Genomic DNA, 20269 nt, shown 5'->3' on the forward strand with positions numbered 1-20269 from the left:
CCGTAACATCCAGCAACAACCACCAAACCGGCCTAAATAACAGTTATAGCCAGCCGACAGACAACAAGAATTTGAAATCTCACAGGATTAATTTATTACTGTTTTTTTTGGTAACCTGATTTCCCCTTTTCTCACTTCCCATCTCTTGTCCCTAACCTTGATGTTGCTTAACTCTTCCTAAGTATATTATTTTTAATTTTCTCAAATGAAGGATCTTGCTTTTGTTTTACTTTTGGTGCTGATTGTATTTCTTTCCGTCCCTCCCCCCCCCTGCCCCGGTCCGTCCGTGTCTCTGGGTAAATGAGAAAGAAGAGCTTCTATGCATTACAAAATAATAATAAACAACAAGCGCGATAGTGAAACTAAGTGTTTATATCTTTAGTTTCTACTTTTTCTGTAGCTTTTAGTATTTTTATTTTGCTGCTTTTCCGTAAAGCTTTGTGCAGAAAGTTTTCAGGTTAGTTTTCTTTTTCTTTGTGGGAAGGAAGCATGCCTTCAGTTGTATTTTCTATTTCTTTTTGTTGTTATAGCTTATTAGAAAATTAATTATAAATGGAAAACTCACTAGCTTTTCTGCTTTCTAAAGAGTCAAATAGAAAAGCTATCTCAACCCCATCTCTTTCTCTTACTTCCTTTTTCCTCTGTTCAGATTTAGGCAGGTCATACCTAATCTCACTTTCCTCTTTTAAAAAAAATGTTTTAATTCAGTATTATCAGCATTATATTTGTTTAAATATAATCTTTATGTATTATATATAATAATTATTTACCTTTCTCATTATTATTGCAATCATCACGTTTCTGAAATTTATTAGTACTTTTTTCTCTCTCTTTGAATTTCTTTTATTGTGTCCCCTCCAATAGCTGCTACATTTGGCTTATATATTTTCCTTTTACCATTTTAAGAAAAATAGAATTTTGAAAGGAAGTATCCTTTAGGGGTTTTTTATGTTTTTGTTTTGTTTTTTTACAAAAAAGGAATTAGAAATCATCTTCAAGACATCGTTCTACAAAGGGAATCTCCTTTGTTTCCATTATTTATATGCTGTCAAGTTTTGAAGTGGTGAGTTTCAGGTCTTTTTATGAAATTTCACTCAAACTGCAGTCTTCCTGTTTCTAGATAGTGTTTTGCTTCTTTGTCTCTTTAAAAGGTCACACTGAAAGCTTGGCCTGGATTATCACAGCCATATGGAATGGATAAGAACAGAGCCTCTCTTAAATGTGATTAAGGGGTTTTATCAGAGAAAGGAGGAGGAGATAAAGAGAAAGGGGAGGGAGTTAAGTCTCAAAGTATTGAAGATACAGTAGTCACTTCTACTTGTAGAACCATATGCAAACAACTGAAATCCACTCACAAAATATTTAAAATGTCATCCTCCATCAACAGTATACACATGCAGTAGTGTATCTTTTTCTAAAAACGTATAGCATAGAACAAATGCTTGAATAGAAAACCAGCAGAAACTCTTATCCCTATCATATCCAAAGACAATAATTAACTCTTCATGAGAAATCATGTTGCGTATATCTCACTGGTATTTCAGGTGAAGGGAAGTTTTGTTGACCTTTAGCCTTGAATGTAAAAGTTTAAATTGGTAAATTATGTGGAGGGTTTTTTTTGTACCTTTTGCATACATTTCTTTTGCATTATATTATTTTTGAAGATGATTAAGTTGAACAGTGTAGATACAGTGGATATGACCAATTCAGTATTTTAGTCACTATACTATATATATAATTGATTGCTAGCATGATATCTTTATTCACTGGTTATGACTGGATACATATATGTGTTAACTAAGGAAACAAAAATTTGTTGTTTGTTAAAAAGTGGTAGTAATTTTTCAGTTCAGAATATTTTTGTCTTTAACTAATTTCAAATTAAGGAAAGAAAAGCTTGGGTGTTAGCCATGTTTTGATGAAGTACTACCAAGGACCCAGTAGATGTTGGTAATTTAGATATGCAGTTTTGAGTTAAATAGCAGTTAATGTAATGAAAAAGAATAATCTTGATTAAAAAAGTGATTAAAATAGGCATATTTATTGTTAATGAGACTCATAACCAAAAACAGATGGGACCACAATCAATGGTAAACCTTTGGTTCGCAGCATGTCACCCCAGAGTGCAAGGATAAATAACCATTAAATTCTAAACTTTATATTTATTCAATTGGCAGTTTTAAGGATACAGCTAACCCTTAAGATTACCATTACTTTTTTATAATGAAAGACAAAGCAGATATGATTAAGTAAGGAACAAATTTGCAGTGAGAATATATAGCATTATCACTAAAATGAAAATCTTGTCAGAGCTGAAAAAGGAGATTAAAACATTATTTGTAAATGGTTTAATGTTTTTTCTTCAAAGTAACCGCAATCTTCCCATTCACTGGATAGTGTTCATACTTAATTTTTAAGTACTGCTTCATAAATGACTGGTGACCTGTTCCCAGAGTTCATACTACATATATAATAAAGTAGGTACTGAGATTAAATCTTTAAAAATGTAGCAGACCCTCTATTGTAAAGCAAATATATGTTCACAATAACATAAATAAATGTATTAATATAATTTTCAATAATTAAAAGTATTTTTGTGTTTTTGTTTTACAGTAGTTAATAGTTACTGTGCATGTGCTGTATTACAAAAACAATCATATCAAAAAATGTAAAGAATTTGAAAGCAATATTGAATGATAGTAGTTATGCTAAGAGCTTTTTAGTTTGATAATACAAAGTTGTCAATGTTCAAAAATTCATTAAATGGTGTAATAGGTTTGAAAGATTTTCAACTTGATACCCAAGAAAGTTAGAAGGGCTTAAGGAGATTTCCACATGGGGTAGTTATATAGTAACGTTAAATGACCTAGAATTTTACATGTTGCTGTAGGAAAATAAGTGTTTAATCTTAACTGATGCTGAATTGCCTTTAATGATAGAACAATTCTTTTTATAAATTCTGTTAATATATGACACTTTTTATAAAAAAGATGCACATAAAAAAACTTCATATTTCTAGCTTAATCTATTAAATGCCTAGCTAAATTTTTAATCCTTTATTTCCTGAGAAGTTAAACAATCCAAGATTTCTATTTATTAAAGTGAAATATTTTACTAATTTGAGGAAATCATACTAAGCGCATAAATCATTAAGCATATAATCTTAGATGTTATAAATAAGAAATTTATAGCAATGGCTATATTACTCTGAATGCTACTAAATGTATATGCAGTTCTGACTAATGATATATCTAAAATATAAATCCAATAAATACAGGTATATAATGAGCTTTATTATATATGAGTAGAAAAATATATACGCATATTGAAATGTTCTGGTAGGTTTGATAATTAAACAACTTTCCCAGAAATATATTTTTTATTTAAAAGCCAGTTAATATTATGTGAACATACTATACAGATGTATTATGTACATGTTCAAAGCTGCCTACATTAAATTACGCACGCGTATACAACACATTTTTTTTTTCAAATCATGGCAGGTGATCTTTAGAGGCGGGACTGAGTATGGATCATTTGAACGAGACAACTCAGGGGAAAGAACATTCAGAAATGTCTAACAATGTAAGCGATCCGAAGGGTCCACCAGCCAAAATTGCCCGCTTGGAACAGAATGGGAGCCCATTAGGAAGAGGAAGACTTGGAAGTACAGGATCTAAAATGCAAGGAGTGCCTTTAAAACACTCTGGACACCTGATGAAAACACAAATTAGAAAAGGTAACACTATAATAATATAAAACATTAATTTTTAAATACTATATATATATATATATATATATATATATATATATATATATATATATATATATATATATATATATATATATATATATATAAAAATATATATTGTACCTCACAATGGCATTTTTATTCAACAAATATTGCATTCTTAAATCTGATAGAAATGGTACTTGGAAAGCTGAACTGTATGCCTGGGTGGAGCATAATTTGTTTTACAGGGTAGAGTCTTTTTAATAGGAAAAAAATGTTATACTTTGAGATTATTTTTCTCAATGAAAATAAATAATGCTATTAATCAAGGTCAGTCTTCCTATAAACTCATTTTGTAGACATCTGTGTGGGTATTGTCAAAATACTTTATAACATGTGAATAAATACGAAGGTTCTAGAAAAAGCCAGATTTATACTTCTGTCTCTTGACAAAAATCCAAAATTGGAAGATCAACATTTCTGAAGCGTTTGCTAGTTGGCTTCAAGAAAGTAATGTAAAGCTTGTTTGGTGTTCTGTGGAAAACTCCTTTATGATGACAATTTTTTCGCACTTTATTTCCTTAAGTACAATTCATTACTGAGCAATGAACAACTTGGGTGTCATATTGTTCAGTGACTGGTTTGCTGTAATTAGACATTCTCACACAAGAAAAAAAACGCTTTTAGAGCCAGTGACTGATGCAGTATGTGTGTGTCCATGGTGGTTGTTTGTATTATGGTTCTGTTAAAGTACAATTATTAATATGCACGATCTTTTTGGATCATAAACAGCACTCATGATAATTTAATCAAAATGCAACATTCAATGTTTCTTTCCTCAGTATTATTATTGCATGTTTCTAAGTCAGATTTCTTGGAATTGCTACACTAAAACAATTACAAATACCAAGTTAGAGTGGCTTCCATTCCGATGCATAACATTTATCATACAATCATTTACTTTTTCCTTGGATTGGCGAAAACAAAGAATATATTGATCTTAGAATGAACAGACACAGCAGTCCGTATTGTTTAGATCTGTATCTATTAAAAATGGAAAAACAGCACTTCAGCAAATTCTTTGGCCTCTGCTCATGATTACCCTATTTATTGATTGTTTGCCAAGAATGTATGCATCTTAAGAAAGCCAAGGGTAAGGCATTAAAAATATAATTTATTGCTGCTTTTTAAACAGAGTGCATTAATATTGTACTTTGAAGCACTGGGGCTATGTAAAAAGGACTTTCTGACGCCTGTAAACATATAAGTTCCATAAATTCCTAAATAGGAGTTTTCAGCTGTGTCTGGTATTATGTGATATTTGCACAGCAAACTTTAATGCCAGGACAGTTTTAGACAGGGATTCAACAGACTTCTCTGCTCCTTATGGCAGACACTCTGTTTATATAGACCCATAAACCTTCAGCAAATCCTCTGACATTGCTTTCAGGTTTAAATCATACTATATTTTTAGCATTGAACACTGACCAGTACTTTCCCCTTTAATACTAGAAGGTTATAAAGTTTCTGCACTGTCTTGCTAAGTACTTGAGTGATCAGCAACCTGGCAAGCTATACTAAACAAGGAAGCTTTGCCATCACAGTATCATATTGAAATATAACATACTTATCCTAATGGGGGAAGATTCTCATTTTTAGATGAGATATATTTCACAGACCCTGCTTTTTTTTAGTTTTAGTAATTCATTTTTCTCTTGTTTTGAGGTCAGTATAAGAAAAAGATAAGGTAAACAGATATATTATTGTATTTCTGAAATATGAATATGAAGTATGAAGAGAATTCATGAATATTCTACAGTTAGGCTTCTAATCTGATAATTTTAAATTCCTAGCCTCATTGCTGTGTTCTGATTTTGGTAGGGAGAGCTTATCAAACTCTAAAAAGAAATGAAGGAATAAGTTACCAATTTATATTGTGATATTTGTCTGGAGATTTTTTTCTGACATTAATGTATGAGATGTAAAATATTGGCAAGCATTTAGAATTGTGGTCCATGCTGAGTTTGTTTAGCAAACTAGCGAATTTGAGCTTGTTTTGCAAGAAAGCATAGAGAAGTGGATTTGCAAGAGTCTGCCTAAAATGTGGAGAGAATAATATCTCATTACGCAGAAGCATACACTTTTGTGTGAATGGTTCCTTGAAATTTATATTAGTATATTCTGGAAATATAGATAGAGCAGAGCACTTTATTAAAAAAATAAAGAATATCCATGTAAGTCATACTGTATCTATTTAGAAATAAACTTATTGAATTCAATATAAATCATAGGTCTAAAGCATGGTGTGTGTGTGTGCATGCGCGCGCGCGCGTTCGTTTGCAATTTTGGACTTCAATAAATTTACAGTAATTAGCTTTCCAAAACATCTTCTATATTCAGTTTTCTCTTCTTATTCGAAACTATACAATTTTCTAAGATTAGATTGTTTTTAAAACTATTTTTTAAATATAAAAATCTGAAGAAAAATGAGATTAAGGTGATATTTTATGAGCACTGCTATTGCAGTAATTTTCTATATGATTTTGTGTACTGCCAACAATTTTTATTGTAAATAGAATTATGTAAATTGCATCACAGTGACTTGTTCTGAAGTTTTATGCAATGTATGTTTAAGTAGCAGTACTTAAGTAGTACTTTTCACAAGTAATCATACAAGTTATGGACAATCAGGATTATATCTCTGCAAGCAATCTTTTTATATAATTCAGTATTAAATTCCTCAACAGATCAATACCTTTTTCACTTTTGCACTCTTTATTAAATGTGTTCGTGTTATTTTTCATACCTTGCAAAAACTAGAGTTGGCGTTTGTTCAGCTCTGTAATAATTCTTTACTAGTGCACTCAGAAAGTATATGTAAGTACTGTGCAAATGTTATTTCTGAACATTGTTATCTTATAGGAACCATGCTTCCAGTTTTCTGTGTTGTGGAACATTATGAAAATTCCATTGAGTATGATTGCAAGGAAGAACATGCAGAATTTGTTTTAGTAAGGAAGGACATGTTATTCAACCAGCTAATTGAAATGGCATTATTATCACTTGGATATTCTCATAGCTCTGCTGCCCAAGCAAAAGGTAAATTCATGATAAATTACAAAATAATTTGTATTTATTAATGGGGACACTGAAACACAATTTTCCTTGGTTTCAGGAATGTTAAGAATGCAAAATCTAGTTGATGTATATGAACAGTAATACATCCTTCAAATTTTGCTTAGTTCCATTTTTATAGCTATTTATTTTATTCATAGGAAACATTGAGGTATGATAGCACTTTTCAAATAGTTTCAGTGAAAGAGGCAACATTAACGATATATAAATATAAAGCATTTTTCAATAGATGAGCAGTTAAAAATTAACTTTATTGTACTACTAAGCCTCTCTGTTTTTTATTGTGAAATTTGCACATCTTTAGTGTGCAAAAGAGTAAGAAGGCGTAGGGTACTGTTTATGATTTCTATAGCTTTCTGTATCTGTTTATCAATTCTTGGTGCAAGAGAAGAAAATTAAACAGTGAATTGATTTTAAATTTCATTAAAAGATGAAAGTTATTTACAAGTAATTTTACAAATTCTTTTATCTAATTTCTTAACATTGTTGACATAGTTTTCCTGGAATCGTTCTGTTTGATGCAGGATTGATCCAGGTTGGGAAATGGAACCCAGTTCCTCTATCCTATGTGACAGATGCTCCTGATGCCACTGTAGCTGACATGCTGCAGGATGTTTATCACGTAGTCACACTGAAAATCCAATTGCACAGGTATGTCACATACAGCAGAAATCTGAGTAAGAATCAGAATCTGATATATTGTGACTACTCCAAATCTGCTTAACTCAGCATAAAAATCTGTAAATACTACCTACATTCTTTTGTCACTGCAGTGTGGGGGTAACAAACTAGCCCACAATATGGTAAGAAATTTTATATTTAGATAGTTCTGTTTCATAGCTTTTTTTTCCTGGGATCTCATTAAAAGTATATCGCATTTTAGTCAATTAAATGATGCATTGCAAGAAGGCATTTTACATAAAGTTTACTTAAGAGAAAAATATTTTTGCATATCATGAACAGCACCATCTGTGTGCATTTTGAAAAAAGAATGACTTGTTCACTCTTATTGTTGCAGTCAAGGCTTTAAAATTTCGCTGTAACTAAAAGAGGGGAGAAGCTAATATATTAATTCTTTTCATGATCAGTCGTGAAAAGGCATTACACCTTAAATTGTTTTACCAAGCGCATCAGAGCAGGAAGGTAGAAGTAACATGGAAAAATAGTCGCCACATGCAGCTGATGTATAATTCATGCATCAATACAGCAGATGTGTTGTATAAAGTAATTAACTAATCGGAACAATCAGGAGACTGAGAGCAATCTCCAGATGCATCTGCTTGATGCACAGAATGAAATCTGTCTGTCTTAAAGGAATGTTCTGCAGCAGAATGCAATCCTGTAATAATCCTTTTTCTAATCAATGTCTCAAATAGTTGCCCTAAACTAGAAGACTTGCCTCCTGAACAATGGTCTCACACAACAGTAAGAAATGCTCTGAAGGATTTACTGAAGGATATGAACCAGAGTTCATTGGCCAAGGAGTGTCCCCTTTCACAGGTACTTAGCATAACATTCAGTAAATAGGCAGTGTTGAACTGAGATTTCTGCATACAGTTGCCACTAGAATTTTGAAAAAAAATAAGAATTCATATTTTTACATTGATGTACTATATTTTAAGCATCAATCAACCATTTAAGATAGTGTAGTCTGTGAAAAAGTTGAATATTCATTCAATTTTAATATCAGAACTGCTTTGAAAGTTTTTATCAGAGAAATATGTTTATTATAATAGTTAATGGAGATCATAAAACCATTCCCAGGTTTAATTTTTATGGTACATAAAAAGTAGGTGAATTTTGAAATGTCATAAAAGTAAAGAGTGACTATACAGAAATTTAATTTAACAAATCTAGCTATATAATATTAAATATACAACTTTTGTATAATGGATGAAAATGATTCAAGTTGCTAAAAAAATTCTGAATTCATTCCCACTGTTGAGGTTTATATGAGAAACGTGCAAATTAAAATGCACTTGTATTAGATTTTAAGATAGAAAAAACATCATGCAATAAATTATAATTTCAATTTAATTACAGTATTATTCTATGTGGATAAATATTTTCAATTAAAAATTACTTTGGTGTACTTTTAGATTCAACTCCCCCACACTTATTTTTTGTTGAAGGAAATGTAATCTTGATCATTATCAGGATGAACAATATAGTCCCTTCATTAATTCATTCTGATTTCCATAACCATAAACAATTGTCCAAAATTAACTTCTGTAGTTTCTACTACCAATCTATTTGATTTCTCATTCAATTGACCAGTTGTCAGTATAATCAATCTTTCCTAGGTTTTTTTAAAGATATACCATGCAGATAAAAAATGTCAAATGGTTATACCATCATGAATCACACCACAAAGTTGCTAGATTAAGTTTCAGAGCAATATGAATTCCCTTACTGATTATGCGAGTGTTAGTGTCTTTCATAATAAAAAGAAAAACTATTTTGACTTTAAAGATAAAAAGCATAATTAGTTTATATGCTAAACCAAACATACTGATCTAGAAATATTCTCATATGAAAAAGCATGTGTGCGATATTAGTTTAAAATTAACAAAAGAATTAATATATTTTATTTCAGTAAACCCTTTTACAAATCTGTAAAATAAGACAATGTTTTTATTCTTATGTTGTAGCTTGAGACTAAGGGACACCTAATTCATTTTGGAGACAGATTTGCACTTGGAACTTCCTGATTTACAGCTTGATCTTTTTCTCTTGATTCTGACACTATTGATTGTTCAGCTTCTAGAAAGTAGTTTCATTACATTTGAATAATTACTTAATTTTTATGTTTAACATACCAACTTTAAATGAACATTTCTTAATGTTATTGAAATAAATGGATGTTTTAGCCAAACAGTGTTGAATCTTCAGGAATCAAGATGTAGGATATATTCCCTGTTTTCTTCGGAATGTTTATGTAGATAGAACATTTGTATTTAGAAAACGCATATGTCTACTAGATACTTTGACCTGAGTATATTTGTGGTTACTATGTAAGAATCAATAACTATTACTTTTAGGAGATAGAAGCAAAAATGATGCTTGCAATTTTTATTGTACAAGAACATTCATTTGGGGCCATGGAATTATGTTTTTTACATTTGATAAGGTCTTATCCAGTTTTGTGTGTAAATGGAAATATGCCGGTAATTCAATGGTTTCCAATGAAATATTGTGATACAAGCATCAGAAATAAATATAGCTAATATGCATGGGTAGTCCCTTTAGTGCTGATTTTAAAGACAGTGCAGATTGATAGTCTGATGCTATGCATATTTGATACACATGTTACTTAGAAATAAGTTCCAGAAAACATATTTTGCTTATTTTGGCACATATTACATTCTAGTTCCAGCTTGTCCAGAGATATAGATATGATGCAGTGAGAAATGAAAATACATATTTCCTTTATATCAGTTTCATTACATTAGAGGTAATTTGAAAATCTACTAAACCAATAATTCTCAATCTTTAATATTTTCGGTTCATTTTGCCAAATACTTTTGGTCTTAACCATGATAAGACAGAACGATATTTTTTCTATAAATGGACGTGTGAACATTTATAGGCATTATAATTATTATTTGCAGAAAATTTTAAAAACTTAAAGTTTCAATGACTTGCCTTTTGTCCCACATATATTGTTTTCTGGATTCGTGATATGCACTGCATATCACGCATTAGGAACCACTCTGCTAAACAGCTTTAATGTGAAAATAGAATATTAATTTCATTGGGCTTAGGTATTTTATTAATTTATTCAATTTGTATGCCACCTGCCTCCTAGCGATTCTGGAAGAGTATAGTAATCAAGCAATCATACTTCCCAGAAATCTAAGTGAGAATTTTTACATGCCAAGTATCATTGGGTTAGTATCACTGGGAAAGAATTGTATTCCATTTTGCATGCTTGTATCACTGGTTTCAGTTCAATTAAGTATAGAATTGTAATAATGTTAATGTTTCAATGTTGTCTTCTTGTATAATTTTATGAACAAATATAATGGACAGAGAAAGATAATCTGTGTGAGATGGATATAAAATCATGTTACTTAAAGTTATTAAGAAGACTTGCCATTGCCTACTAATTTTCCATCTTCAACATATCAAAAAGTAAGAAACAGATTTGTATGGAATCTGAGATTTTGAGTGAAAGATTTAGCTTTATATAATCTTTTACTAACAGTCCTAAGGAATTCATTAATAAAGAATCACTAATGAATGATTTCACTTATATCAAACAAAATTATCTTTGTATATACTCTGTATTGGACTGTCTTACATATTTTATGTTTTATTTAGCACTTTTTCACCATCAGTGTAATTAAAATTGCATTTTACTTTTTTTTTATAAGAAAAGTTTCTTTTCTTTATTATGGCTTTTAAGAAATATATGAACTTCCTTTTTATTGTTGTAGTACATATGAAGTGTACAAGAATATTTCTTGCCACTATGTGTAAAGCAACCTACAACATATAACACCTAAAAATGCTCATGTGTCTATGCAGCATTTATTATGTACCCTTGTACCCTGACAAGTTTGGGACCTAAAGATGGTTAGCTATTTGCAGAATAAATGAGCAGCAAATAACTACTTATTCAAAGGATTATTTTTTGTTTTTGCAAATTAGGTTTGAAGTGCAGAGTATCATACATTGACCTTTGCTTAAGCACTGCAGGATCATATCTCCAGTCTTTTGAGCTTTTGAGTAGACACCTTCATACATTTTGTTATTTTAGTAGTCTTTAGCCTAATTTTGAAAGCCTTCTGCAAATGACCAAGCTTCTGATATTCTATCATTAAAATAGTTCTGTAGGAATAAAATAAAAGAGAGAAAATGGGGGGGAAATGACATCGCAGAAGGAGAAATAAAAAGTTTAGCCATTAATATGTGTTCAATATTCATTTCACTACAGATTTAAACTTTGTCCAAGCACCAGTGTCCAGCTTCCTCTATCTATTGTACATTTTATTTATGTAAAATATAAATATTTTAATTTCTAGGATTAAATCCCGTATGTTAGCATACTAAAATAGACAATATGTAGGCTATGGTTGAAGAAAAGTAATCAATCTTAAAAGCCATTATTCCTACAAAATAGATTTTTCCAGTTTAATATTAAACTTACCTGTTGAGCATCAAGTTGGAGAAAAATCCTATGGAATTGAAGGAAGTTGTGATAGTATGGGGAGCCTCTTTCAAGCAAGAGTACATTGTGTTTTTCATTATTTTGTAACTTGACATTCTCATTGAAAGTCATATAGAAGTTTTGTACTATACTTCTAATTCCTTAAAGCCAGTAAAATACATTATTTGAATCAATCTGAGTATTGAAGTTTAATTCAAATGTAGGGAACAGTACCTCAGGTCTGGATGGGAACAGTACTTTAGATCTGGATGAGGAGCTCAGTAAATAATCAGTAGGTTAGATATTTGCAAATTAAGAAAATTCAGATAGGATGGAAGTACGATCAGTGAGGGATTGTCTCCCTAGTAAAGAATTATATTGACTTGATATTAATTACCTGATGCTGTGTCGTAGTTAGGGGTGCTATCAATTGTTCAAAATATCTTTTTATCAGGTTTGATTAATATTTATCCATCAAATTGATATAGCCACCCATCTCCATTCTCCGGGCAGTGCACAATAGTGTACTATTTGAGAGATAGCCTAGATAGTTCTGGAAACTTCCACTTAAAGCACTGAGTTATATGTGAAACAGACTTTCAAAGATTGCAAACACTCCATCCAAAATAAATGTTTAGGTTTTAATAGTGGAATCGATTCATCTATTGCTATGTTAGCTGCACTCAATTTTATACCATTTTGAAGTACTGAATTTAATTTTAAGTCACAGATAATGTGGGCCTAGTTTATTTCAAGGATCACTTGATCCACATCTATAAGATTGATGCCAGGTATAGTATTATCTATACTATATCTTTTCACTGATGGCATTCCATTTCATATTTTTACTACTGTCCGGCCTCTACTTTCCATTTGTTTTGATTTTTTAAAAGGCCAATTTTAGAGATTTTTAATAGATTGGTATTTGGTTTTTTAAAATAAGACCAATTTTACTTGACTTAAAATATACACATTTCACTTTGATTTTATACAAATGCAGAAAGGGAGATACACACACTGATGTGGACAAAGAAAAGAAGTACCATTGTTCTTATGCCTGGCAATATTTTTTGTGACATGGTATGGATTGGGTGCAGAGGGAGACTGCAAAAGACAAGAGTTGTAAAGTGGTGATTCCACAAACGGTATCTTGCAAACTTTCTACCCTTCCAAAATGAATAAATAAATAAATTTAAATAAATAAAATAAAGTCAGCACAGATTCTTTATAATGTTTCTTGCTTTGATTGCCTCACTCTTTTTTCTCTAATTTCCTTACATTTGATATATTTGTCATCACCTTGAATTATAAATAATCCACATGCGCAACATTTATAGCATGTTGATCAACATTAACTATCACATACCATAATATTTATAATTCCACAAACAAACTTGTAACAACTTGGAATCAGCTTTAATAAATAAATAATTTAATAAATATGTAATGGAAAAGTGCTGTATAAAGTTATATTTCCTAATTCATTGACTTACAGATGTGGGAAAACAGCTAAGATAATATAGCTTATCTCTCCATATTTTCTTTATAGGCTTCTTCATTTATCAGACTATAAAACAGCACTTGCCTGAAGGATGAAACAAGTAGTAGCTGTTTCCATTGTCAAACTGGTCTAGGGCCTGATTTTTTACATTTCTTTATTGAGAAATATTTTTAGAATAATATATGTTAACTGCTTAAAGTATAGAACTGCCAGAAATATAAGATCATACACATACATGTAATATACTATAATTCTTTTTAATTTTAAATTTACAAATGCTTATACTCACTTAGTCCATGAAAAGTAGGGACAACATTAGCAGTAGCAATAGCAACTACAAATACTTTTATATGTTTTCACAATCACAATAGTTATTCATATCATATAACAGTTGACTGTTAGTACACAGCTCTTTATATTACCTATCCTTTGTGAATTAAAGGCATTTCTTGTACAGGATGCAAACAATATCTCAATGGCAGTTGAATGTTTAATGCAAAAGTAATGGATCAGTTGATACCGTTGAATAGTTGTTCAACTATTTATAAAAGAAAATATATAATTAAAATTTTTGAGTATATAGTTTAAATTTTGAAACTATTTTATTAATCTGTTTCAAAACTATCTCACAGAAATCAAAGCAAACTAAAATAGAGCCTCAAAGTAATATATGTTCAATTTTTGATTCAACTTATTTATTTTAGCATTGGATTGGTGCTTTAATTCTCTGGAATAGTTTTCAGACTACCTGGAAAAAATAGAATTGCTTTCTAATTTGTGTTTACACAATTATTCATAGAGTATATTGTTTTCAAATATGTTTGGTTTGAAACCATAAGTGGACCACTGGATTACAAAGGGATACTAAATGCTAAGTATCAAAGGTTTCAAGTAGTAGGAAAATTTAGACAGTGCATGTGGTCCTTAATTTAGGACCGTTTGTTCAGCGACTGTTCAAAGACAGCCTTGACTTTTGATCCATATCCAAAATTAGTGCTGTAAAAATGCACCCTTGGTCACATGATTAGCAGCATACCTGACTTAAAACTCCAGAAGCACTACAATTTCCCCCACCCCTCCTATATCTCCCCATGTTTTGGACTCTTGCCATTCTTCGTTCTACCTAGTTGTCTTCACCATCCTCCTCCTCAGGCTTAAAATGAGGCATTCTCAGTATGGTTTCTAGGGCAGTCTGGGACTGGGTTTATGCTATTAAAAAGGATGGGTGGGGAGTAGCCAAAATCAATCTTTTTATTTCACAGCATGAAGCCAGCCATAGACCTACCCAGGAGCTCTTTGTAGAGTTCTGTTGGACACAGTTTGACCTAAGGCATGGCTTTACCTTTTATTAATAGCACAAAAGCAAGTAAAAGCAGTGAAGGTGAACTGGAATGGCAGACGGCAAGGTATCAGGGATTTCGGAGTGAAGGATGGTGAGAGCAACTAGAATTAGGCTAAAGCAACTTCAGCTTCACAAGGCATGGCAATCAGACCCAAAGCTTTTTGCCAGTCAGAGCTACAGGGTCGCCCAACAAGCAGAGATGCAAAAGAAGATGGGTAGCTGATGGAAATTGGAGGCAGGCTGTATCTTATTGAGGAATAACTTGGATTAGATTGGGTACTCAGAAAATCAAAATAAGGCCTCTAATGTAACTTATTTAAATATTCTTCCTTCAGCCCAATTTAAAGATATTCCAATAAATCCCACTTTTTGTGCACAAGTGTTTAGGAGAGCTAGTTACAGTGTTTTAGGTATACAATCATTTTTAATCAATGTTTCATATAGGACCAAGAATTTAATCTCATTTCATCTAATAAGCAGACAACACAGAAGCAGATTGAAAAATTTTGTTCTATGCATGGCACATTCAAAGAATAATTCACTGGACAACACTTTTTTCCCCAAAGGTTTTGCTTCTGAAAGACTCCTGGTGATTATGATAAGACTCTTTCAAACTGAATAGAAATATAATTTCAGAATGATTGTTATCACATAGGAAACTTTAAAAATATGAAACTAACTTTTAATGACTACAAGGTATTTAATTGCATCATGTTTCAGATATACTATATGAGGGCTAAAAGTGTTTTGCTGCTGATTTTTGTTTGTACTCAGTGTGTGATGCATCTTGCTGCAGTGTCCAACAATAGTCCTTGATAGATTCTAGTTGCCAAGTTAACATTTTTCCATTGTGGCATTATCTTGGTGAAACCTTTCAGCATACTTGTCACTGACTGGACTTTGAGATTTTCAGGAAAGAAGTCCAAATGTAAATGCAGAAAATGAATCTTCGGTGACATGTTGCACTTCATGGTCCTGTATGCTGTAAGAAGTTTGTCAACCAGCTGGATATAGTTTGATGCCCTGTAGTTGCCAAGAAAATTCTCAATGACATTCTTGAATGTTTTCCAGGTGATTTTCTCTAGCCCCTCTAACAGATCTTCAAACCACTTGTCATTGATGACGTTTCTGATCTGTGGACAAACAAAAAAGCATCAGTTATTCTTAGAAATATCTATCTCCAGAGATAAAAACCTTCACCTTGATCATCACTTTCACAATATTTTTCATTAGTCCTAATTTTATGTGAAGAGAAGGCGAAAATATCTTATAGGACAACAAATGGTTTATGTGCTGTTCCCCCCCCCCCCCCAAATCCTGGAACAAAATTCTTTTATAGTGTCCATTTCTTTTTAAAGTAATGTAACCCTTTTGCACATTACTGTGACATTTGCCTATGTAACAACAATAGTTGGTATATCCAAGCTGCATTCGAAGCAGCAGAGCCACTATGTTAAATCTTCACAGATATTCCCGTTATTCTTGATGTATGCTTCAACTACAGCTCTATTTTTTGTATTTTTGTGTTTTTCTTCCATATGTGCAGCCCAGCCAATATGTACTGAAGGGCATATAATCCCATTGTATAACAGAAAATTTCTGTAAAATGATATGTGATACATTAAATTCTAGGTTATTTTCATGCTTAGGAATAAAACATGTATAAGATACACCCCAAAATGTTCAGGTAGCAAAATCTTTGTTGTCTAATGTTGTAGTAGCAGTATTAAATGCTCTGTTTCCTTTAGTTAGTATTTTATTTCATTTATAAATTGTCACAATCTACATTGGATTGTTTATAAAAAATAAAATAATATTAAAATAAAAACATCAGCACAATAGTAGTAATAATACAAATTCATCATTCCCCCAAATGATCTCCTAAAGTCTTTTTACTAGCTTCTAAGAAGACCATTAGAGAATGTACTAATTTGACTTCCATGGAACATTGTTCCATAATAGAGAAATGTAGCAAAACAACAACAAAAACAATATCCATTGTATGCAAACCTTTGCCCCTTAACTTCTCAGTAATAAGTGAATGTTAACAAACTTCGTGGGAAACTGGAGCAGATGATATTAGAAAATCATCTAAGTCCTTTATAAATTAACACTAAAACTGATTTGCACTCAGAATCAATGGGCAAAAAATTCAAAATCCACAATAAAGGATTACATGGTTACGGTAGCTCTAACCTACCAATATATAGGCTCTTGCACTTTGTGCTAGTTGCAATTTCTAAGTGATCTTCAAAGGTGGTATTGTGAGTATGCTATAGTAGGTTAGTTGTGTACTGATAAATTCTGTTCACAGTTTTTAAGGCTTTTTATTCCAATTAGAACATAGAATAAGACCATAATTGCCACCTACTATTTAGCAGGAGTCCAGGAAGATCATCCTGGTCATGGACCTCTTCCTTCAGGGGACATGCCAGAACATCCCAAGTTACAACTAGAGCTAGCAGGTTGGTTTTCTGAACACATGGCAATTTGGGTGTCACTTGGATTGTCTAGATTTAGGCAGCAATGGAACACCCTTTGATTTACTTACCTCTCTTTTTTGTATCCTTGAACCATAGTGAAAATACTAACCTCAGAATTTGATTATACAAAAAGTGAAAGGCAACTGGACATTATTAAAATAGCAAGATGGTAAGCAATAGCAATAGCAGTGGAACAATTTATAGTAAGCTATAAATGTCCTTATGAAATGAAATGCAATGCTACGAATAATTTAAAACTCTTCTGTATTTGTTAGCATTGGTGTTGAGGTCAGTGAAAACCTGTTTTGTTTTAGAGCCATGCATCTATATTATTTATTTTGTTTTCATTTAATTTTCTACTAAACAATTTTTTTAAAAAAATAAGCACAATTCATTTTGAATGAATTTGTATGTATACTTGAAATAGTGCAAAGTGTTTCGAAGAGGAATTTCCAAAAGCATGTTGGCACAAGTGAAACACCTTACCTTGAAGAGTGAGCAACTCATTCTTGGAAAATGTAGGTGAAAGCTCAGTAGAATAGAATAGTAGAATAGAATAGAATAGAATAGAATAGAATAGAATAGAATAACAGAGTTGGAAGATCCTTGGAGGTCTTCTATTCTAACCCACTGCTTAGGCAAGAAACCCTACAAATGATTATTAGACAAAACCAGACAAATGGTTATCCAACATCATCTTAAAAACATACAGTGTTGGAACATTCCCAACTTCTGGAGGCTGTTCCATTGATTAATTGTTCTAACAGGAAATTTCTCCTTAGTTCTAAATTTCTTCACTCCTTGATTAGTTTCCACCAGTGGTGGAATTCAGACAGCACATGACTTCGGGAGAACCGGTTGTTAAGTTTCTGAACAGTTTGGTGAACTGGTTGTTGGAAGAAATCATTAGGGCATAGAACGATTGTTAAATTATTTGAATCCCACCACTGATTTCCACCCATTGCTTCTTGTTCTACCCTCAGAGCTTTGGAGAATAGCTTGACTTTCTCTTCTTTGTGGTAGCCTGAGATATTGGAATACTGCTATCATGTCTCCCCTAGTCCTTCTTTTCATTAAAATAGACATACCCAGGTCCTGCAACTATTTTTCATATGTTTTAGCCTCCACTCCAGTAGATTTATTGTCTGCATATGAGAAATGCTTGACTTTCATTAGCATGCTTTACGAAGCAATTTGTTTTGAGTGTTCTGCACAGCCCAATTCCCCCCCCCAAAAAAAATTACACACACACACACACACACACACAATAACTTTTAATGAACACTTTTTTATTTTGCATACCTTATGTAGTACATACTCTATTTACAGCTTAGCCTTAGCATACCCTTTTTAGATTTAACTTTTCTCTAAAATTCTTATGCTTTTTAAATGCATTTCTGTTTAATGATACTGATTTAACCTTCTAAGTTACAGTAAGAATAGTGACTAGTAATAATGGTGACTGCCCTAGGAGCAGAAGAAATTAGAAATTTAGAAATTAGAAATTTCTTCTCTGCAGAAATTATTGACTCTATCCTTTGTACTTATTTAACTGTTTGGTTTCGTACAGCAGCCAAACAGGACAGATTCAGATTCCAAACAATTGCGCCAGGCTTATTTTCTGTAGATGACCTATATATTGCATGGGTCAGAATTAGGGATGAGAAAATACCTATAGACCCTTAACATCCTGGACACAACCTGTTTCAACTCTTTTCCTCGGGATGCCACTATAGCTTTTTTTCCAAAGAATAGCATTTAGAGATTTTTTAAAATATGTGTATCATCCAAATATATGCATATGAATATATGTATATGCAAACTGTATACTGCCTATGTAAATCTTATTTATACTTGCATTTTAGTCCTTTTATGGTTTATCCTATTCCAAGGATAGTTTTTTTTCCTCTGCTTATTATATTGTTGGAATAAAAAAGGAACTGAGTATCTTCATCCACAATACAAGCTGTTAATGTGGTTGAAATTACAATATTTTAACAGTTATTAAATACATTTTCAGAAGAGGAGGAACATACTGAGGTGAATCAAGAATTCTGCAAATGAAACACAGGAGAACAGTGTAGAAATGTATGTTAAATCCACAGTAATCCATGACACTGAAGTACATCTGAGTTATAATCCCATGAAAGCCCATGCTTCCAAATGGGTAAGAATGATAGCTATGGAGCCTTTTGCTGTTTGGAAATATCCAGGCTTATACTCGGTGGGCTCCTGCCGGCTCACACTGGTTCGGGAGAACTGTATGTTAATTTTCTGAGCTGTAAGGTTATTGGAAGAAATCTTTTCCCACTTTACAGGTCTATCCTGCAAGGAACGCAGGAAGGGAAGATTCTAGTGTGCCTGTATTTCTAGCCTAATCCTTATCTTAATTGCCTCTTAACAGCTTTAATAGTTCTTTGCATTAGCCCAGACTTTCTGTCTGGAGCTGAGCTTCTTTGGAGTCCTCTTCCCCACTTTTATTCCTGTGCCTTGAACAGAAGGGCTGGCATAACCATAGAAGAAATGGCTGAGAGGCAGGATGCAAGCTTGGTATTTTGTCTGATTTTTTTACTGCCTTTCTGAGGGCATGTGATTTTTCCTTAAATTTGGATGATTACCTTAGGATATCTTGTGAGGTGAGTGAGACCAGCTGGTATATTTAAGTGGTGCAAGTGGATCTAATGATTGCTTCTCTTGGGTGCTTTGCTGTTCACTGAGCACAGAGGTCTCTTGTCAATGGGGATTCTTCAGTCATTCAGTTCATGGTTGTCCCAAAGATGCTTTTTTCAAGAGGCAATTCGACTTCCTTGGTTTCCAGAAAGTCCATTTGCCTCTTGAAAAAACACCTTTGGACAGGAGTCTCTTGCATTGCTTTAAACTGGCCAAACTAAATGATTGCTGACTGATAAGGATCTTCCTTCTA

The 20269-nt window shown here is 32.2% G+C and overlaps 1 protein-coding gene across 9 annotated transcripts in view; it reads left to right on the forward strand.

The window, feature by feature from the left end:
* Positions 1-20269, forward strand: part of SATB1 (SATB homeobox 1) — a 111648-nt gene that overhangs the window by 18869 nt on the left and 72510 nt on the right. For 5 of the 9 annotated variants that reach the window (XM_081970856.1, XM_081970861.1, XM_081970862.1 and 2 more), the window contains exons 1-5: positions 924-1063; positions 3504-3739; positions 6656-6832; positions 7393-7519; positions 8245-8368. In XM_081970856.1, the coding sequence (XP_081826982.1) occupies positions 3529-3739; positions 6656-6832; positions 7393-7519; positions 8245-8368 (639 nt within the window). In that variant the 5' untranslated portion in view covers positions 924-1063; positions 3504-3528. Of the gene's footprint in view, positions 1-9; positions 111-923; positions 1064-2368; positions 2478-3503; positions 3740-6655; positions 6833-7392; positions 7520-8244; positions 8369-20269 lie in introns of those variants that run through there. The other 4 variants (XM_081970858.1, XM_081970860.1, XM_081970859.1 and 1 more) reach the window with 3 other exon arrangements.

Source organism: Natrix helvetica (assembly GCF_964273705.1).
Source record: "Natrix helvetica genome assembly, chromosome: Z".
Classification (NCBI taxonomy): Eukaryota; Metazoa; Chordata; class Lepidosauria; order Squamata; family Natricidae; genus Natrix; species Natrix helvetica.